The sequence below is a fragment of the Pantherophis guttatus genome, chromosome 16 (assembly GCF_059756535.1).
Source record: "Pantherophis guttatus breed Tessera chromosome 16, ASM5975653v1, whole genome shotgun sequence".
NCBI classification, from domain to species: domain Eukaryota; kingdom Metazoa; phylum Chordata; class Lepidosauria; order Squamata; family Colubridae; genus Pantherophis; species Pantherophis guttatus.
The window spans coordinates 12,382,698-12,404,729 of NC_142078.1; the positions used below are offsets into that span (position 1 = coordinate 12,382,698).

Here is a 22,032-nt window from a genome sequence, read left to right on the forward strand (position 1 = left end):
TCCTGCCCAGGAACCAAAATGTTTTTTGAAGCCAAATTTTTTTTTTGAAACCAAATGGAAAAACGGACACCAGGATGAGTTTCCGGATGAAATTCCATGTCTAAAAATGGTGTTGCTTCAACTTTTTAAAAATCAAGCCTTTTTGGTGCCAGGAGAAGAAAAGGCTTTACTCCACGGTCAGGAAAAATCCTGCCCAGGAACCAAAATGTTTTTTGAAGCCAAATTTTTTTTTTGAAACCAAATACAAAAACGGACACCAGGATGAGTTTCCTGATGAAATTCCATGTCTAAAAATGGTGTTGCTTCAACTTTTTAAAAATCAAGCCTTTTTGGTGCCAGGAGAAGAAAAGGCTTTACTCCACGGTCAGGAAAAATCCTGCCCAGGAACCAAAATGTTTTTTGAAGCCAATTTTTTTTTTTGAAACCAAATGCAAAAACGGACACCAGGATGAGTTTCAGGATGAAATTCCATGTCTAAAAATGGTGTTGCTTCAACTTTTTAAAAATCAAGCCTTTTTGGTGCCAGGAGAAGAAAAGGCTTTACTCCACGGTCAGGAAAAATCCTGCCCAGGAACCAAAATGTTTTTTGAAGCCAAATTTTTTTTTTTGAAACCAAATGCAAAAACGGACACCAGGATGAGTTTCAGGATGAAATTCCATGTCTAAAAATGGTGTTGCTTCAACTTTTTAAAAATCAAGCCTTTTTGGTGCCAGGAGAAGAAAAGGCTTTACTCCACGGTCAGGAAAAATCCTGCCCAGGAACCAAAATGTTTTTTGAAGCCAAATTTTTTTTTTTGAAACCAAATGCAAAAACGGACACCAGGATGAGTTTCAGGATGAAATTCCATGTCTAAAAATGGTGTTGCTTCAACTTTTTAAAAATCAAGCCTTTTTGGTGCCAGGAGAAGAAAAGGCTTTACTCCACGGTCAGGAAAAATCCTGCCCAGGAACCAAAATGTTTTTTGAAGCCAAATTTTTTTTTTGAAACCAAATACAAAAACGGACACCAGGATGAGTTTCCTGATGAAATTCCATGTCTAAAAATGGTGTTGCTTTAACTTTTTAAAAATCAAGCCTTTTTGGTGCCAGGAGAAGAAAAGGCTTTACTCCATGGTCAGGAAAAATCCTGCCCAGGAACCAAAATGTTTTTTGAAGCCAAACTTTTTTTTGAAACCAAATGCAAAAACAGACACCAGGATGAGTTTCCTGATGAAATTCCATGTTTAAAAATGGTGTTGCTTCAACTTTTTAAAAATCAAGCCTTTTTGGTGCCAGGAGAAGAAAAGGCTTTACTCCACGGTCAGGAAAAATCCTGCCCAGGAACCAAAATGTTTTTTGAAGCCAAATTTTTTTTTTTGAAACCAAATGCAAAAACGGACACCAGGATGAGTTTCAGGATGAAATTCCATGTCTAAAAATGGTGTTGCTTCAACTTTTTAAAAATCAAGCCTTTTTGGTGCCAGGAGAAGAAAAGGCTTTACTCCACGGTCAGGAAAAATCCTGCCCAGGAACCAAAATGTTTTTTGAAGCCAAATTTTTTATTTGAAACCAAATACAAAAACGGACACCAGGATGAGTTTCCTTATGAAATTCCGTGTCTAAAAATGGTGTTGCTTTAACTTTTTAAAAATCAAGCCTTTTTGGTGCCAGGAGAAGAAAAGGCTTTACTCCACGGTCAGGAAAAATCCTGCCCAGGAACCAAAATGTTTTTTGAAGCCAAATTTTTTTTTTGAAACCAAATGGAAAAACGGACACCAGGATGAGTTTCCGGATGAAATTCCATGTCTAAAAATGGTGTTGCTTCAACTTTTTAAAAATCAAGCCTTTTTGGTGCCAGGAGAAGAAAAGGCTTTACTCCACGGTCAGGAAAAATCCTGCCCAGGAACCAAAATGTTTTTTGAAGCCAATTTTTTTTTTTGAAACCAAATGCAAAAACGGACACCAGGATGAGTTTCAGGATGAAATTCCATGTCTAAAAATGGTGTTGCTTCAACTTTTTAAAAATCAAGCCTTTTTGGTGCCAGGAGAAGAAAAGGCTTTACTCCACGGTCAGGAAAAATCCTGCCCTGGAACCAAAATGTTTTTTGAAGCCAAATTTTTTTTTTGAAACCAAATGCAAAAACGGACACCAGGATGAGTTTCAGGATGAAATTCCATGTCTAAAAATGGTGTTGCTTCAACTTTTTAAAAATCAAGCCTTTTTGGTGCCAGGAGAAGAAAAGGCTTTACTCTGCGGTCAGGAAAAATCCTGCCCAGGAACCAAAATGTTTTTTGAAGCCAAATTTTTTTTCTTGAAACCAAATGAAAATACGGACACCAGGATGAGTTTCAGGATGAAATTCCATGTCTAAAAATGGTGTTGCTTCAACTTTTTAAAAATCAAGCCTTTTTGGTGCCAGGAGAAGAAAAGGCTTTACTCCATGGTCAGGAAAAATCCTGCCCAGGAACCAAAATGTTTTTTGAAGCCAAACTTTTTTTTGAAACCAAATGCAAAAACAGACACCAGGATGAGTTTCCTGATGAAATTCCATGTTTAAAAATGGTGTTGCTTCAACTTTTTAAAAATCAAGCCTTTTTGGTGCCAGGAGAAGAAAAGGCTTTACTCCACGGTCAGGAAAAATCCTGCCCAGGAACCAAAATGTTTTTTGAAGCCAAATTTTTTTTTTTGAAACCAAATGCAAAAACGGACACCAGGATGAGTTTCAGGATGAAATTCCATGTCTAAAAATGGTGTTGCTTCAACTTTTTAAAAATCAAGCCTTTTTGGTGCCAGGAGAAGAAAAGGCTTTACTCCACGGTCAGGAAAAATCCTGCCCAGGAACCAAAATGTTTTTTGAAGCCAAATTTTTTTTTGAAACCAAATCCAAAAACGGACACAAGGATGAGTTTCCTGATGAAATTCCATGTCTAAAAATGGTGTTGCTTTAACTTTTTAAAAATCAAGCCTTTTTGGTGCCAGGAGAAGAAAAGGCTTTACTCCACGGTCAGGAAAAATCCTGCCCAGGAACCAAAATGTTTTTTGAAGCCAAATTTTTTTTTTGAAACCAAATGGAAAAACGGACACCAGGATGAGTTTCCGGATGAAATTCCATGTCTAAAAATGGTGTTGCTTCAACTTTTTAAAAATCAAGCCTTTTTGGTGCCAGGAGAAGAAAAGGCTTTACTCCACGGTCAGGAAAAATCCTGCCCAGGAACCAAAATGTTTTTTGAAGCCAATTTTTTTTTTTGAAACCAAATGCAAAAACGGACACCAGGATGAGTTTCAGGATGAAATTCCATGTCTAAAAATGGTGTTGCTTCAACTTTTTAAAAATCAAGCCTTTTTGGTGCCAGGAGAAGAAAAGGCTTTACTCCACGGTCAGGAAAAATCCTGCCCAGGAACCAAAATGTTTTTTGAAGCCAAATTTTTTTTTTGAAACCAAATGCAAAAACGGACACCAGGATGAGTTTCAGGATGAAATTCCATGTCTAAAAATGGTGTTGCTTCAACTTTTTAAAAATCAAGCCTTTTTGGTGCCAGGAGAAGAAAAGGCTTTACTCCACGGTCAGGAAAAATCCTGCCCAGGAACCAAAATGTTTTTTGAAGCCAAATTTTTTTTTTGAAACCAAATGCAAAAACGGACACCAGGATGAGTTTCAGGATGAAATTCCATGTCTAAAAATGGTGTTGCTTCAACTTTTTAAAAATCAAGCCTTTTTGGTGCCAGGAGAAGAAAAGGCTTTACTCTGCGGTCAGGAAAAATCCTGCCCAGGAACCAAAATGTTTTTTGAAGCCAAATTTTTTTTTTGAAACCAAATACAAAAACGGACACCAGGATGAGTTTCCTGATGAAATTCCATGTCTAAAAATGGTGTTGCTTTAACTTTTTAAAAATCAAGCCTTTTTGGTGCCAGGAGAAGAAAAGGCTTTACTCCATGGTCAGGAAAAATCCTGCCCAGGAACCAAAATGTTTTTTGAAGCCAAACTTTTTTTTGAAACCAAATGCAAAAATGGACACCAGGATGAGTTTCCTGATGAAATTCCATGTCTAAAAATGGTGTTGCTTCAACTTTTTAAAAATCAAGCCTTTTTGGTGCCAGGAGAAGAAAAGGCTTTACTCCACGGTCAGGAAAAATCCTGCCCAGGTGGAACCAAAATGTTTTTTGAAGCCAATTTTTTTTTTGAAACCAAATCCAAAAACGGACACCAGGATGAGTTTCAGGATGAAATTCCATGTCTAAAAATGGTGTTGCTTCAACTTTTTAAAAATCAAGCCTTTTTGGTGCCAGGAGAAGAAAAGGCTTTACTCTGCGGTCAGGAAAAATCCTGCCCATGAACCAAAATGTTTTTTGAAGCCAAATTTTTTTTCTTGAAACCAAATGAAAATACGGACACCAGGATGAGTTTCAGGATGAAATTCCATGTCTAAAAATGGTGTTGCTTCAACTTTTTAAAAATCAAGCCTTTTTGGTGCCAGGAGAAGAAAAGGTTTTACTCCACGGTCAGGAAAAATCCTGCCCAGGAACCAAAATGTTTTTTGAAGCCAAATTTTTTTTTTGAAACCAAATACAAAAACGGACACCAGGATGAGTTTCCTGATGAAATTCCATGTCTAAAAATGGTGTTGCTTTAACTTTTTAAAAATCAAGCCTTTTTGGTGCCAGGAGAAGAAAAGGCTTTACTCCACGGTCAGGAAAAATCCTGCCCAGGAACCAAAATGTTTTTTGAAGCCAAATTTTTTTTTTGAAACCAAATGCAAAAACGGACACCAGGATGAGTTTCAGGATGAAATTCCATGTCTAAAAATGGTGTTGCTTCAACTTTTTAAAAATCAAGCCTTTTTGGTGCCAGGAGAAGAAAAGGCTTTACTCCACGGTCAGGAAAAATCCTGCCCAGGAACCAAAATGTTTTTTGAAGCCAAATTTTTTTTTTGAAACCAAATACAAAAACGGACACCAGGATGAGTTTCAGGATGAAATTCCATGTCTAAAAATGGTGTTGCTTCAACTTTTTAAAAAACAAGCCTTTTTGGTGCCAGGAGAAGAAAAGGCTTTACTCCACGGTCAGGAAAAATCCTGCCCAGGAACCAAAATGTTTTTTGAAGCCAAATTTTTTTTTTGAAACCAAATGGAAAAACGGACACCAGGATGAGTTTCCTGATGAAATTCCATGTCTAAAAATGGTGTTGCTTCAACTTTTTTAAAATCAAGCCAAAATGTTTTTTGAAGCCAAATTTTTTTTTTGAAACCAAATGCAAAAACGGACACCAGGATGAGTTTCAGGATGAAATTCCATGTCTAAAAATGGTGTTGCTTCAACTTTTTAAAAATCAAGCCTTTTTGGTGCCAGGAGAAGAAAAGGCTTTACTCCGCGGTCAGGAAAAATCCTGCCCAGGAACCAAAATGTTTTTTGAAGCCAAATTTTTTTTCTTGAAACCAAATGAAAATACGGACACCAGGATGAGTTTCAGGATGAAATTCCATGTCTAAAAATGGTGTTGCTTCAACTTTTTAAAAATCAAGCCTTTTTGGTGCCAGGAGAAGAAAAGGCTTTACTCCACGGTCAGGAAAAATCCTGCCCAGGAACCAAAATGTTTTTTGAAGCCAAATTTTTTTTTTTGAAACCAAATGCAAAAACGGACACCAGGATGAGTTTCCTGATGAAATTTCATGTCTAAAAATGGTGTTGCTTCAACTTTTTAAAAATCAAGCCTTTTTGGTGCCAGGAGAAGAAAAGGCTTTACTCCACGGTCAGGAAAAATCCTGCCCAGGAACCAAAATGTTTTTTGAAGCCAAATTTTTTTTTTGAAACCAAATGCAAAAACAGACACCAGGATGAGTTTCAGGATGAAATTCCATGTCTAAAAATGGTGTTGCTTCAACTTTTTAAAAATCAAGCCTTTTTGGTGCCAGGAGAAGAAAAGGCTTTACTCCACGGTCAGGAAAAATCCTGCCCAGGAACCAAAATGTTTTTTGAAGCCAAATTTTTTTTTGAAACCAAATGCAAAAAGGGACACTAGGATGAGTTTCAGGATGAAATTCCATGTCTAAAAATGGTGTTGCTTAAACTTTTTAAAAATCAAGCCTTTTTGGTGCCAGGAGAAGAAAAGGCTTTACTCCACGGTCAGGAAAAATCCTGCCCAGGAACCAAAATGTTTTTTGAAGCCAATTTTTTTTTTTGAAACCAAATACAAAAACGGACACCAGGATGAGTTTCCTGATGAAATTCCATGTCTAAAAATGGTGTTGCTTCAACTTTTTAAAAATCAAACCTTTTTGGTGCCAGGAGAAGAAAAGGCTTTACTCCACGGTCAGGAAAAATCCTGCCCAGGAACCAAAATGTTTTTTGAAGCTAAATTTTTTTTTTGAAACCAAATGCAAGAACGGACACCAGGATGAGTTTCAGGATGAAATTCCATGTCTAAAAATGGTGTTGCTTCAACTTTTTAAAAATCAAGCCTTTTTGGTGCCAGGAGAAGAAAAGGCTTTACTCCACGGTCAGGAAAAATCCTGCCCAGGAACCAAAATGTTTTTTGAAGCCAAATTTTTTTTTTGAAACCAAATGCAAAAACGGACACCAGGATGAGTTTCAGGATGAAATTCCATGTCTAAAAATGGTGTTGCTTCAACTTTTTAAAAATCAAGCCTTTTTGGTGCCAGGAGAAGAAAAGGCTTTACTCCACGGTCAGGAAAAATCCTGTCCAGGAACCAAAATGTTTTTTGAAGCCAAATTTTTTTTTTGAAACCAAATGCAAAAACGGACACCAGGATGAGTTTCACGATGAAATTCCATGTCTAAAAATGGTGTTGCTTCAACTTTTTAAAAATCAAGCCTTTTTGGTGCCAGGAGAAGAAAAGGCTTTACTCCACGGTCAGGAAAAATCCTGCCCAGGAACCAAAATGTTTTTTGAAGCTAAATTTTTTTTTTGAAACCAAATGCAAGAACGGACACCAGGATGAGTTTCAGGATGAAATTCCATGTCTAAAAATGGTGTTGCTTCAACTTTTTAAAAATCAAGCCTTTTTGGTGCCAGGAGAAGAAAAGGCTTTACTCCACGGTCAGGAAAAATCCTGCCCAGGAACCAAAATGTTTTTTGAAGCCAAATTTTTTTTTTGAAACCAAATGCAAAAACGGACACCAGGATGAGTTTCAGGATGAAATTCCATGTCTAAAAATGGTGTTGCTTCAACTTTTTAAAAATCAAGCCTTTTTGGTGCCAGGAGAAGAAAAGGCTTTACTCCACGGTCAGGAAAAATCCTGTCCAGGAACCAAAATGTTTTTTGAAGCCAAATTTTTTTTTTGAAACCAAATGCAAAAACGGACACCAGGATGAGTTTCATGATGAAATTCCATGTCTAAAAATGGTGTTGCTTCAACTTTTTACAAATCAAGCCTTTTTGGTGCCAGGAGAAGAAAAGGCTTTACTCCACGGTCAGGAAAAATCCTGCCCAGGAACCAAAATGTTTTTTGAAGCCAAATTTTTTTTTTGAAACCAAATGCAAAAACGGACACCAGGATGAGTTTCAGGATGAAATTCCATGTCTAAAAATGGTGTTGCTTCAACTTTTTAAAAATCAAGCCTTTTTGGTGCCAGGAGAAGAAAAGGCTTTACTCCACGGTCAGGAAAAATCCTGCCCAGGAACCAAAATGTTTTTTGAAGCCAATTTTTTTTTTGAAACCAAATGCAAAAAGGGACACCAGGATTAGTTTCAGGATGAAATTCCAAAATTGAGCCTTTTTGGTAATTGGGGAAGGAAACGCGTGACTTAATGGTCAGGAAAAATACTGCCCAGGAACCAAAATGTTTTTTTAAGCCAATTTTTTTTTTAAACCAAATGAAAAAACGGACACCAGGATGAGTTTCGGGATGAAATTCCATGTCTAAAAATGGTGTTGTTTCCACTTTTTAAAAATCGAGCCTTTTGGGTGCCAGGAGAAGAAAATTCACGATAAAATTCCCAGGCACCCAAAAGGCTTGATTTTTAAAAAGTGGAAGCAACACCATTTTTAGACATGGAATTTCATCCTGAAACTCATCCTGGTGTCCGTTTTTGCATTTGGTTTTAAAAAACAAATTTGGCTTCAAAAAACATTTTTTTCCTGGACAGCATTTTTCCTGACCGCAGAGTCAAGCGTTTTCTTCCCTAGGCACCAAAAAGGCTCGATTTTTAAAAAAGTGGAAGGAACACCATTTTTAGACATGGAATTTCTTCCCAAAACTCATCCTGGGGTCTGTTTTTCCATTTGGTTTTAAAAAACAAATTGGGCTTCAAAAAACATTTTTTTCATCTCATCTCATCTCATCTCATCGAACGTCAGCTCAGAAGGTCCTTTCCCAAAGTGGAAAACTTCACATTTATCGAGCTTTGGCCCTACCTATCGTTGGACAGAGATGTGGGGGGGGGGCTTTGGATGAGGAAGGCTTTTCTGGGGGAGACTCAATAGTACCAATATTCACCCGCTTAATTCACAGTCAGCGATGCACAATAAAAAAACGTTTTTTTAAAAAAAACGCTATAGAATTCTCATGCTTTTCATAGGACAATTACCATTTAAACGTGGATTATGCTAAGAAGAAGAGGAGGAGAAGGAGGAGGAGGAGGAAGGAGAAGGAGACACTGTTCTATTACTGATTTATTTCACATTTTTCAAACCACCCTGCTGCCAGTATTGCTGAACGAAGTACCATGTCACTCCGTCTTTACTGTACATTTTTCTCCGGGTTGTGAGCCACAGTGCTTACTTAATATTGTTCTACCAAAGTCAAAAAAAAACGTGGCAGGCTTCCCTTTTGCAACACTGGTTCTTTTTTTTTCTTTCGTTAACAATCGAGAGGTGTGTCTACTTGGGCACGCTGAAACAATCACATTTTCCAATGTCATTTAAAAAGAAAAAAAGAAAAAGAAAAACTAGCAATTTCCAGAAATTTTTCCCAAAAAATTTTCACAGGAAGGTGATGAACGAAAATGACGGAGGTTGTTGAGAAAGGAGCTATACTTCCTCCTTTTTAAGACAGGGATATTTTTAGAGTGTGGGGGGTTTTTCCCCCCCCTTCCTAGTTCTCACCCAGTAAATCAATATTTTTTTGTTTGTTTGTTCTGAAAGCTTTTGACAATCAAATCCTGAACTTTGTTTCTGGAAGTCAGACTAACTTAAAATTCAGCACACGTACAATTTCATAGATTTGCTTAAGTCTTTGCATGGTTGGGGGGTGGGTGCGAACATAGGAAACTGCTATCGCGTCCTTTCAAAAGGATTTCATTAAAAAGCACCTCCTTTCTTGACTTAAAACGATGTCTGGCTTGAGCTGCTGCCATTAGTCATTTAACTTTAATTAACGTCCTCATCACCAAGTCAGACCAGAAACTTTTATGAATGGGGTTAATTTTATTGCACTAGTCCAATCTTTGATGTAAATAGGAATTCATTCCGGGCAATTAAAAACCTGACATTTTTTTTTCCAAAAAAAATCAGTTTTTCGTAACGGAGAAAAGTTTCTTGTTTGCTTGACTGCTTCTCAGAAGGCGTTTCAGCAGCTTATTTAAAAAATGAATAAATAAAGGGAGATAAGTGAAATTTAGCACAGTTGTAAAAAGGGGATTCATGCAATTTGGGGCCCAAATTTGCTAGATGCAATTCATTTCTTAGCTGGGTTAATGGGGTTGGAAGTCAGATTTTTACTGGTCATTATGCAGCTTTTTAAAGGCTCCAGGTGAATGGTGCATCCTCCTACACAGAGGTGTTATTAAGCCATCTGACAGAAAATCCCGAGAAAATCCAGAGTTCTCTGGAATAATTATTCTGGATTGCAGACATTCAGAAATCGCGATGGATGCTACATTGGGATGATCAACCAGAAATTTGCCCATCCTGAAACTCGACAGCAACTACCTAACTTGTAACCCCCCAATTTGTTGGAATGGCTTCCAAGAATTTCGCTCCAAGAGAAAACAAGGATTTGGGGGGTGGGGGGTGGGGAAATGCCAGGGGCTGAGACATGTGTTCTCATTTCCTGTCCAAATCCAAGAATTTCTCTTACCTTCCTTCGCTCTTAGGAACAGGAGATAGACAATACGGCGTGACGCTAAAAAAATGCACTACAATCATTAACGGCGAAGACATTAAGCGTACACTTAAAGTAAACAACGGCTTGGAAGAGAACCAAGATCCAGCCAGATCGGTAGCTGGCACGCTCTTGAAGCACGCCGGACTTTCAAGCCAAGGGCACTGTTTATCCAAAATGACCATTGGCTTCCCCACATCTGGATTAAGAAACTGGGTCATTTGGCTGCCCCCCCCCCCAAGATGCCACGAAGCAGCTCATGACTTTGTTGCAAGGCATGGTTGGGCAAACAAGAAACAGGGGAACTTTTTAGCTATTCTAGCTTGCTCCAAAGAACACTTGACTTTCTGGCTGGGTAGAATGGGATTTGGGTTTGGTGAAAACCTTCTCTCTTTTAGGAGAAACAGGGGAAGGAGAGTCCTCATTAATACTTTCACCTCCACAAATGTTTTCTGGGATCGGGAAGTTCTAAAACCAGCCCTGGGGGGCGGGGGATGTAGGAGAAGCTCACCCAATGGGACATTTTGGGTGAACAGCCCCCAAACCACACAATTGAAGGGAAATCTTTCCTTTGGGATGAAGTAAGCCAGAAGGAGCCTTAAAACCGAGTGTATTACAGCAGCAATTAGTCCCTTCGTTGCCAGGGGTACCTCCAGTTAACCCATCTTCCCATTTTGCAATTTGGCACTGGACGTTATACCACACACTGGAGCAGGTTACTCAAATGACATAAGGTTTGCAGGTACCTGGAACATCAAGGAAAAATATGGTAGTTAATTAAAAGTGCTGGATAAATGGTCCATGGATGGAAGATCCTTGCAAGAAACCTCTTCAAGTCAAGTAAAAGTCAAGACAAGTCAAGTAAAGAAGTCAAGTATAAGTCAAGTCAAGTAAAAGTCAAGTCGTGAAGTAAAAGTCAAGCCAAACCAGTCAAAGTCAACTAAAAGTCAAGTCAAGTCAAACAGAAGTCAACCCAACTCAAAGTCAAATCAAGAAGAAGTCAAGTCAAGAAGAAATCAAGTCATGTCAAGAAGAAGTCAAATAAAATTCAAATCAAGTGAAATAAAAGTCAGGTAAAGAAGAAGTCAAAGTCAAGTCAAAGTCAAGTCAAGAAGAAGTCCGGTAAAATTCAAGTCAAGTGAAGTAAAAGTCAAGTAAAGAAGAAGTCAAGCATAAGTCAAGTATGTCAAGTCATCAAAAAGAAGTCAAGTCAGCCCAGTAAGAGTCAGGTAAAAGCCAAGTCAATTTCAGTTAAAGTCAAATACAAGTCAAATACAAGTCAAGAAGTCAAGTATAAGTCAAGTCAAGAAGAAATTAAATATAAGTCAAGTCAAGAAGAAGTCAAGTATAAGTTAAGTGAAAATCAAGTCAACCCAAGTGAAAGTCAAATCAAGGAGAAATCAAGTAAAAATCAAGTCAAAGTCAAGTTGAGGAAACTAGAAGTCAAGTTGAGAAGTAAAGTCAAGTAAAAATCAAGGTCAAGTCAAGAAGTCAAGTATATGTCAAGTCAAAGTCAAGTCAACCCAACTCAAAGTCAAATAAAAGTGAAGTCAAGTAGGTCAGATTAAGTCAAGAAGTCAAGTATAAGTCAAGTAAAAGTCAAGTCAACCCAAGTCAGTCAAGTCAAGAAGTTAAGTATAAGTCAAGTCAGAGTCATGTCAACCCAAATGAAAGTCAAGTGAAACTCACTCAAGAAGAAATCAAGGAAAAGTCAAGTTATGTCAAGTCAAGTAAAGGTCAAGTAAAAAGTCAAGTCAAGTCAAAGTCAGAGGGAGAAGTTGTATGGGCAAAATCAGAGGGAGAAGTTGCGAGGACAAAATCAGAGGGAGCATGCACAAATTCAGATGGAGAAGTTGCATGGACAAAATCAGACGGAGTTGTTATATGGGCAAAATCAGAAGGAGACGTTATATGGATGAAACCAGATGGAGAAGTTGCATGCACAAAATTAGATGGAGAAGTTGCAGGCACAAAATAAGATAGAAAAGTTGTATGCACAAAATCAGAGGGAGAAGTTGTATGCACTAAATCAGATAGAGAAGTTGCAGGCACATAATCAGATGGAGAAATTGCATGCACAAAATCAGACGGAGAAGTTATATGGGCAAAATCAGAGGGAGAAGTTGTATGGACAAAACCAGTTGTATGCACTAAATCAGAGGGAGAAGTTGCATACTTGCCAGAATATAGACTTAAGAATTTGAAGACTCTTCTATCTCATGCCTTGAGACGTGCACCTAGAAATAAATATTCTTTTGCCAGCACAGAGAATAGGTTTTATCTAATTAAAATTTAATGTGTTTTTTCTAAGGCAACCTTTTACGGCTCTTGTTTAAAATCAATATTCAGAATAGCAGCAATTGCAGTCTTACTCCGGCTGTGCGTTTTGGGTGCAGCTGCACAGTTTGGGTGCAGCGAAGGAGGCAGGAAAGGACACCACAAAGTAATTATCAAGAGTCTGCATCAGTAAATTTATTGAAAGAATCACAAAGAATTACAGAATTTTGCCCTGAGTACATTGATTTTTTTTTTTCCAAGAGAAGTGCCACCTTCCATTTTTTTTATATCATTAAATCCTGGGTTATACTTGCTAATGGATTTTATCTCAAGACTTAATAAGCAATTACCATGGACAGCACCCATCCATTCTCTATAGATAAAAAACAGATTCTGGGTTGAACCCACAGTTTTATTTCTTATTTATTTCTCCCTCTGGCTTCCCATTTTTTTTCAATCAAATGCAGATAGATTAGAACAGGGGTTCCCACCATCGGGCCGCGGCCTGTTTGAAACCGGACCACACGAGCGATGAACAAGTGTGCGCAAAGCTCCACTCACAGGAATAGCCGACAAGTGCTCACACGTGAAGCTGCACACATGCAAACATAAGGCACTTGAGCAGAAGGTGTTTGAGCTCGTGCGCGAAGCTCCATTTGCACATGTGAAGCTTCACGATTGAACACAAGTGCCTGCCACTCACACACACACACACACACACACACACACACACACACACAAACACCTCGCACTGGGCCAGGTCGCCAAGCTGCAAAAGTTGGAGACTACTGGATTAGAAGACCTGTCTTCTTTCCCCTGATTCGGGGGGAGGGGGTTAAACTAAAGGCCCAGGTGGCTGGATCCGTCCCGCTGGGTGTTTAGATCTGGCCCGCAGGGCCGCCCTGGAAACAGCAAAGAACTGGCCTGTGGTGCCTCTGCCAGCGAAAATGGAGCTCCATTTTCGCTGGCAGGGCGTTGCAGGAAGCTGTCGCGGCTGAAAACAGAGCTCGGGAGCCCGTTTTCGCTGGTAGAGCACTTGGGCCGCCACAGCCACCCCTGACACTAGTGATGTCACCTTGGCCACGCCCACACTGCCCTCCTTCCCCCCGAGGTCAAATGTGGCCCTCAATGAAATTGAGTTTGACACCCCCTGCCCTGATTGATAAGCTTAAACATCTTCAACATCGGTCCCAATGATTCAAGGAGATTGGTCGCCCAAAAGAGCGTAATCAAGTTCCACCATAGCAGTGAAATTCTAAAAATGAAAGGAACCTATAATAAAAGAGAATGCTACAGAATGAGAACTCACCTTACAGGAAAGACTAACCCACCAACCAAGGTATGGTGAAATACAGGCAGTTCTCGACTTACAACAGTTTCATTTTGTGACCGTTCGAAGTGACAACGGGATTGTAAAAAAAAAAGTGATTTATGACCATTTTTCGCACTTCTGACCTTTGTGGTCACGGGATCAAAATTCCGATGCTTGGGGATTGATTCATATTTATGACGGTTGCGGTGTCCCAGGGTCATGTGATCCCCTTCTGTGACCCTCAGACTAGCAAGGTCAATGGGGAAATTCGGATTCACTTAACAACCGGCTTCTTAACAACTTTGTGATTCACTTGACAACCATCGTAAAATGGGGCAAAACTCACTTAACAAATGTTTCGCTGAACAGCAGAAACATGGGACTGAACTGTGGTCGTACGTCGAGGACAACCTGTGCTTAAAGTTTAAATGACCACACACACACACAACCATGCATAGACACACACTGATGCAATTTACTAAGGCATCAACCCTTTTGCTTTTGCGGCGGGTCACCGGCTCCTAAAATCCCGGATTTAAATAAGACATCGTTCACTCTGGGGATCAAAGTTTTGTTGTATCTCCAGAAAACTGGGTCTCGAATCAAAGTGCTATTGGGCGAGTTCATATGTTTGCCGATCCTGCAGTGGAAGTTAAAGGCGAGATCACTGGGGACTTCAAGGGAGCCTCCATACATCTTGAGAACAGAATGGACCGAGGTCTGAATGACTTTGGTTGGATCCACAATCATTTTCATGTTATTGAAACTGTGAACGTCTTTAGGTTCCTTGTGGATGTGTTCAAAGACGTTAAACCCCGGCACCGTTGTCCAGGACGAAAAGTTGAAAGGAGTCTCGGAGAACACGGTGCGATGAAAAACCTGGTTTTCGAAAAGGAAAATCCTAACTCCTGGATGTTCCTTTTCTAATCTTTCCATTAGGGACTTCCAGTCTGCATCCTTCAAGGGAAGAATAACCTCATCGGGGTCAATCAGCAAGACATATTTGCTTTTAAACATGTTGTAATAAACACAGTCGTTCAAGGCTGCGATTTGCCCGTAGTAGCCCAAATCTTTCCCTTCCATGGAGTAATGCCAGCGGGTCGAAACGTTCAGGTACGAATCGATGGGCCAAGGAATAATTTCCACGATGCCTTGGGAGATGTAATAGTTGAGAACTTTGTCCATGAGGGGGCTGCAACTGTTCTTGTATATCATCACTCTTTGGACCCCCAGAAGCCTGTACAGCTCCATGGACTGTACGAACTGCAAGACGTTGTCATATTTCCCAAACATGGTAGACATGCAGATCGTGAAGTTCACAGAGGGCTTCTCCGGATAGAGGTTTCGGATGGGAAATAGGGGCAGGTGGGTCAATTCCAGGTTGGGATTCTCGGGGTGGACAGAAATGAAGTGAGCTTCGCAGTCTTCCGGCTGAAGACAAAGCAGATCTGTGGTGCCGTATGGGAAACCGAAGCGGTCTTTGTGGACATCGATTTCTCCTTGTACGACCTCAATCATCTGGCTGTTCTCGCAGCAAAAGATGCAGTAAATCTTGCTGACTTTTTGATGGTGGATAATGCTCAGGACCCGGACGAGATTTTCCTGTCGCTTGTCAAAATAAGGGGTGATGATAAAACTGTGTTTATCCTGGAGTGGGGTGATTGCACCGTCGGCGAGCCGGCCTTTGCAAAACCTGCCAGGGTGTTTCCCTTCCTTAGCATTTTCGTTCAACGGATCCCAGCTTTTCTTCCAATAATATGACACAAGGAACAACGTAAAGACGAAAACGAAGCCGCAAATTCGAGGGGACGAGCTGTTTTTTCTGCCGCAGATGGACATTCCCAAAGCTCCTGCAGTTGATTGTTCAGTATTTCATTTCATTTGGTCTAATGAGAAGAAAAGAAGGAAGGGGGGGGGGAGAGACAGGAAGAGAAAAGAGTGAGATGCCACCATGTTACTGCTTGTTTTGCAAGACGATCTTTTTGCAAGAGTGAGATGCCCAGGGGTGAGCTGCTGCAGGTTCGGGAAAACCTCTAGCTAAGATTCTCTGCAGTTTGGAGAACCCCCAAATCCCGCTCCTGGCTGGATCTGCCTGTCCATGCGGTCTGTCTTGGATGTAAGTGCAGGATGCATGCGGAGGTTCGGGGAGGGTGAAAAACGGGCCTACCAGAAGTTTGGGAAGGCTGGAAACGGGCCCGTTTCCGGCCTCTAGAGGGCCTCCGGAGCCTGGGGAGGCTGTTTTGGCCCTCCCAGAGGCTCAAGGAAAGCCGCTGGAACCCAGGGAGGGCAAAAAGCCCCCCCCCATGGTGCAGGAGGTCGACTAGGCCATGCCCACCATGGCCACGCCCACCCAGTACCCGGGCAGAGAACCCCTTGCTAAAATTTTTGAAGCCCACCCCTGGAGATGCCACCATGTTACTGTTCGTTTTGCAAGAATATCTCCTGATCTTTCGGGAAAAGGTTTTCAGTTCTTCTTCCTGTTTTGACCATCTAGATAGGAAACTAGGATTACATCGGGGCATGGAGTCATCTCCCACTAAAAATAAAGAGGAAGGGGAAAAAAGGAGACGGAGAAAGGAAATCAGAACGAGGGGTGGAAAGGATGATGGAGCATTCTCTGCTAGTATCCTCCTGAAGGTCCTCATCCAGTTGTGATTGTCCTCCATCAGAAGAGCAACAGCAAGAATTTTTGTAGGGGGTGAATTCATAGCTAGCAAAGGGGGGACATGGAAAAGCTATCAGAGAGCTAACTTTCTTGTGAAAGGGAGATCAGGGATTAGAACGGCTTGGGGAAGGGGAAGGGAAGGGGAAGGAAAGGAAAGGAAAGGAAAGAAAGGAAAGGAAAGAAGGAAGGAAAGGAAAGGAAAGGAAAGGAAAGGAAAGGAAAGGAAAGGAAAGGAAAGGAAAGGAAAGGAAAGGAAAGGAAAGGAAAGGAAAGGAAAGGAAAGAAGGAAAGGAAAGGAAAGGAAAGGAGGAAAGGAAGAACAGATGAAAAGGGAAGGGAAGGAGAAAGGAAGGGAAGGACAGATGAAAGGGGAAGGAAAGGAGAGGAGGAAGGAAAGGAAAGGAAAGGAAAGGAGAGGAGAGGAGGAAGGGAAGGGAAGGAAAGGAAAGGAAAGGAGAGAAGGAAGGGAAGGAAAGGATAGATGAAAGGAAAGGGCAGATGAAAGGGGAAGGGAAGGAGAAGGGAAGGGAAGGACATGGAAGGGAAGGACAGATTAAAGGTGAAGGAAAGGGAAGGAGAGGAGGAAGAAGGGAAGGAAAGGAAAGGAAAGGAGAAAGGAAAGGAAATTAATGGACGAGGAAGGGAAAGGAAAGGAAAAACTGATAGGAAAGGAAAGCTAGGGAGGGAAGGGAAAGGAGAAGGGAAGGAAAGAGGGAAGGAAAGGAGAGGAGAGGGGAGAGAGGAAAGCTGAGAGCTAACTGTACTCTTATTATTAACAGTAGCTAATTCACCAGTTTAATCTGTTTAATGGATAAATTTGACAAAGGAAGGCCAATTCATCCTTTGAGGATAAATTTGAACTCAACCTAAAATGAAAAACAAACCTTTTACAAGTTGCTATTGAATACAACCATATTTTAAATTCACTTACCTATGTATTCCTTATTTTTTAAAACCTCATTGACCCAGTCTTGGCATAATGTCAGATTGTGGTTTGAAGCTACGTGAATCTGAGATCCCCACAGTCCAACCTCTCAACTTCTTCTAAAGAAATAAAAACCTTTTTGGCAGCTTCTTGACTGATGCTTCTTGCCTGAGGTGAACCTCCCACCTTGCCTTCAGCGTCATGTCCGTTGCTAGGATTCCCTCTGATATTTACACATTCACACTTTTGCAAAGAAGACAAAACTTATTTGTCCCAAGGATGGCTGCGCAAACAGAGCTTTCTGCAGAATGTATGTCCCAGCGGGGACCAATCTGTAAACATTGTGATCTCCACATCCGTGAGAATTTCTAAGGATAGTTCATCTGCCTCTAATTTAGGTATTTGATCCATCGCATAACATAGACGAGCTTCTGTAATTTTTCAGTTACTTAAACAGAATAACACCTCGGAGGTCTTCTACTCCAACCCCCTTCTTAGGCAGGAGACCCTACACCACTTCAGACAAATGGTTATCCAACATCTTAAAAACTTCCAGCGTTGGAGCATTCACAACTTCTGGTGGTAAATTGTTCCACTGGTTAATTGTTCTCACTGTCAGGAAATTTCTCCTTAGTTCTAAATTGCTTCTCTCCTTGATTAGCTTCCACCCATTGCTTTTTCTCCTGCCTTCAGGTGCTTTGGAGAATAGCTTGACTCCCTCTTCTTTGGGGCAGCCTCTGAGATATTGGAACCCTGCTATCATGTCTCCCCAAGTCCTTCTTTTCATCAAACTAGACATAGTAGGCTTAGGGCCGGGGTACTTACGAGACCGCCTTCTGCCACCAATAGCCTCCCACCGGCCAGTACGCTCGCACAGAGTGGGCCTCCTCAGGGTGCCGTCCGCCAGACAATGTCGGCTGACGACCCCCAGGGGGAGAGCCTTCTCTGTAACGGCGCCCACCCTCTGGAACAACCTTCCCCCAGAGTTACGTACAATAACAGACCTCCGGATTTTTCGTCGGGCCCTGAAAACCTATTTATTTCAACTAGCTGGGCTGGCGTGAGTTTAATTTTAAATTGATTTTAAATTGGGTTGTTTTAATTTACGGCGAGAATATTTAATTATTTTAATATTGTTTTTAAATTTTGTATGCTCTGTTTTTACTTTGGCTGTGCACCGCCCTGAGTCCTTTTTGGAGAAGGGCGGTATAGAAATTTAATTAATAAAATAAATAAATAAATAAATAAATATCCAGTTCCTGCAACTGTTCTGCATATGTTTCAGCCTCCAGTCCCCTAATCATCTTTGTTGCTCTTCTCTGCACTCTTTCTCGAGTCTCCACATCTTTTTTACATCGTGGCGACCAAAACTGGATGCAGGATTCCAAGTTTAGCCTTAACAAGTCCTTATAAAACACTTCATGTTGATTCTATCCTTCTTTTTACACAGAAGGCTTTTTTGGCAGCTGCTGCACACAGCTGGCTCATATATAAGACTCGTATTAGACTAGAGATTGTTCCAAAGTACATTTCCTTACCTTTTTTTGCTTCCTTACAGCCAAAAAAGAGAGCCATATCAACCTATCCCAAAGGCGAATAGTACCTTTTTTTTGGAGTAACTGCGTCTCACTTCATCCAACACAACCGGTGCTTAATTGTGTTCCAAATGCGGCCACGCCAACAAAAACAAGCCAAGCGTTAAAATCAGCTCTTTCTCCATGCTGTGTCTTATTTTACTTTCCTTGTTGACGTTTCTCGTTCTCCGGAATCTTCCGGCCAGAGCTTAAAACTGCTTTGCCCAAAAGGGAATGCTTTCTGCGCCAGACAAACACTAATGTACTTATTTGAACTATTTCTAAACTCTTGTCAAATCGTCCACAGCCCGGGGCAACCTTGTAAGGCAGGCAGAGAAGCGAGTAAAATACACAACTGCTTTTGTTAAGGGCGTGGATGCCCAGCAGGTTTCAACCTCTGTCTCTGCTGTCTGTCATCTTTTCGTTAGGGTGCATTTAGCACGTATAAAAACAGATCTGCTCAGGACTAGAAAAACAGCTTCCACGCTGCCAAGAAAACAATGCAGCTTTGTTGCTCAGTGAAACGTATCATCATTGATTTCAAACCCCCCCCCCAGTTTCAAAGTGAGTTGCATAACAGAATAACAAAGAGTTGGAAGGGACCTTGGAGGTCATCTATCCGACCTCCTGCTCAGGCAGGAAAGCCTATACCATTTTAAACAGATGCCTGTCCAATCTCTTCTTTACAAAAAACCCTCCAGTGTTAAGAGCGCTTACAATTTCTGGAGGCAAAGCCGTTCCATGGATGAATTGATCTGGGGTTATAGGATAACGGAGAACAACGGAATTGGAAGGGACCTTGGAGGTCTTCTAGTCCAACCCTGTTTTAAAATTCTTTTTTACATCGAAATTTTAATTTGTTTTAAATTATTGGGATTTTTTAATTGTCTTGGGCTAAATGATTTAATCTGGTTTTAATTATATCTTTTAACTTTTGTATTTATGTATTTTATTTTGTGCCTGTTCACCGCCCTGAGTCCTTCGGGAGTAGGGCGGTATATAAAACTTAAAAACAACAACAACAACAACCCTTGCTCAGGCAGGAAAGCCTGTACCATTTTAAACAAATGACTGTCCAATCTCTTCTTAAAAAAAAAAAAAATCCAATTTGGAGCACCCATAACTTCTGGAGGCAAGCTGTTCCACGGATGAATTGTTCTCAACTGTCAGGAAATTTCTCGGGCTGCATTTTTCTCTCTGTCTGCAAATCCACCCAGCTACAGCAGCCATTTTTTCCTCCCTGCCGTCCCTGCCCTAATGTGCCTACGATGGAAAATGGGAGATACAATCAAATACGCCTAGAGGAGCCCAGCTTTGGACGTGTTGAGATCAGATAAAGAAAGACTCCTGCCAGCTCAAATCATCATCTTCTCACCGCTTCTGCACACGCCCATCGCGCGATTTCACAAGACGTGCAACCATCTTTGATTTGTAAGCTGTTTTAAGAGGACACATATAGCCAGTCTATAGAGAAAAGAAGGACTGGGGAAGGGAGGGAGGGGGACACGATAGCAGGTCTTCCAGTATTTGACGGGCTGCCTCAAAGAAGAGGGAAAAGTCAACTTATTTCCCAAAGCACCAGAAGGCAAGACAAGAAACGACAAAATGGAAAACGAATCAAGGAACTAAGGAGAAACTTCCTAACAGTGAGGACAATCAACCAGTGAGATAGCTTCCCTTCAGAAATTGGGGGTGCTTCATCACTGGAGGTTTTTAAGAAGACACTAGGCAGCCATTTGTCTGAAATGGTATAGGCTCTCCTGTGGGGTTGGACTAGAAGACCTCCAAGGTCCCTTCGATTCTGATTGATTGAAGACGCAAGGAAATGTGGCTACTTGCAACCCAAGGCACCCCTCAAAACCCTTACCCTACTAGGACTAACATTGCCACCTTTCTCTCCCCACCCCCCGCCGCCCAAATATTAAATTATTTGAACCTTGGGATGGTTTCGATCTTCGATGCCCTTCTCCGATGCCTCTAGCCAAAAGCAGACCCCAACCTGCGTCAGTCTCTAAAATGAGAAATGTTTCATTAATGATCCACACAGCTTAAGGGCGGGGAAAGAGTTGCTTTGATGGGCCCCTGCTTCTTCTTTTTATTTCACTACCCTCCCTTCTTCCTCTTGTAATAATTGTTGAAGCAAAGAGAGGGAAAGTGGCACAAGGGTTACAGATTAGCTGTAACCCAGAGTTAACTAATTAACTCTGTTCCTAGAATTCAGAAAGGGCGGGCAGTTAGATGCTCTCTTCCCCCACAAAAGCTATTTACTTATTGCCCTTAAAATTTGGAGATCTCACCCATTTTTAGCTGGGGAAGAGAAAGGGATCCCGATCTCAGATTAACGAAGAATTGGAAGGGACCTTGGAGGTCGTCTAGTCCAACCCCCAACTCAAGCAGGAAACCCTATACCATTTCAGACCAGTGGCTGTCCAATCTGTTCTTGAAAACCTTCAATTTTCACTGACAACTTCTGGAGGCAAGCCTTTCCACGGGTTAATTGATCCGGGGTTATAGGATAACAGAATTGGAAGGGGCCTTGGAGGTCTTGTAGTCTAACCCCCTGCTCAAGCAGGAAACCCTATTTTCAGACAAACGGCTGTCCCATCTCTTCTTGAAAACTTCCAGTGATGGAGCACCCACAATTTCTGGAAGTAAGCTGTTCCCCTAATGAATTATTCTCAACTGTCTGGAAATTTCTCCTTAATTCTAGATCGCTCCTCTCCTTAATGACTTTCATTAGCTCCGTTTAGATCTCCTGTTTCCAAGTTGTATTTAAGGCACCTCCCAACAGACAGGATTTTTACTACATTAAGCAATAAGCAAGGCACGCTGCTTTCAGCCTCTCTTTTAAGTTAAGACAGTGGAAGAGCCAGCCGCAACACTCTCATCGTGATTCCCTACAAGAGTCGGAAGACACCTTGGCCAGGTCTTCTCCAGATTGCTCAGCCCCACCACCCCAGATACACAGCAAGCTGGCCAAAACTCACCTACTCACATCGCTCCAAGAAACTGGCAGCCTTTTCATTTTCTGTGGCTCGGCGTGCGTCTCTCTCGATCAGCCTCTCTCGCCACAGGAAGGAGTGAGTCAGCTCCCTCTTTGGCTTCTGAGGTTCTTTCCTAATCGTCTTGTTCGGTGGCGCAGGAGGAGCAAAAATTTGAATTTACCTGGGCTCTGAGCAAAGGGAAACAGGGCTTCCGAGCCCCTCTGGTGACAACCGAGGTTTTTTTATCCCTTC

At 41.2% G+C, this 22,032-nt stretch overlaps 1 protein-coding gene across 7 annotated transcripts; it reads right to left on the reverse strand.

Moving 5' to 3' along the window:
• Positions 1–12,487: 12,487 nt before the first annotated feature.
• Positions 12,488–22,018, reverse strand: LOC148111804 (uncharacterized). 7 transcript variants are annotated; one of them, XM_087879899.1, is made up of 3 exons: positions 21,792–22,018; positions 20,733–20,807; positions 12,488–15,518 (listed from the first exon to the last, which is right to left on the reverse strand). In XM_087879899.1, the coding sequence occupies exon 3, from the start codon at positions 15,469–15,471 to the stop codon at positions 14,119–14,121; it is 1,353 nt and encodes a 450-aa protein (XP_087736025.1). In that variant the 5' UTR covers positions 15,472–15,518; positions 20,733–20,807; positions 21,792–22,018; the 3' UTR covers positions 12,488–14,118. The 7 variants fall into 7 exon arrangements, with proteins under 7 accessions (XP_087736025.1, XP_087736026.1, XP_087736029.1 ...); XM_087879900.1 differs by having other exon boundaries at positions 21,784–22,018; XM_087879903.1 differs by lacking the exon at positions 20,733–20,807.
• Between the last annotated feature and the right edge of the window lie 14 nt (positions 22,019–22,032).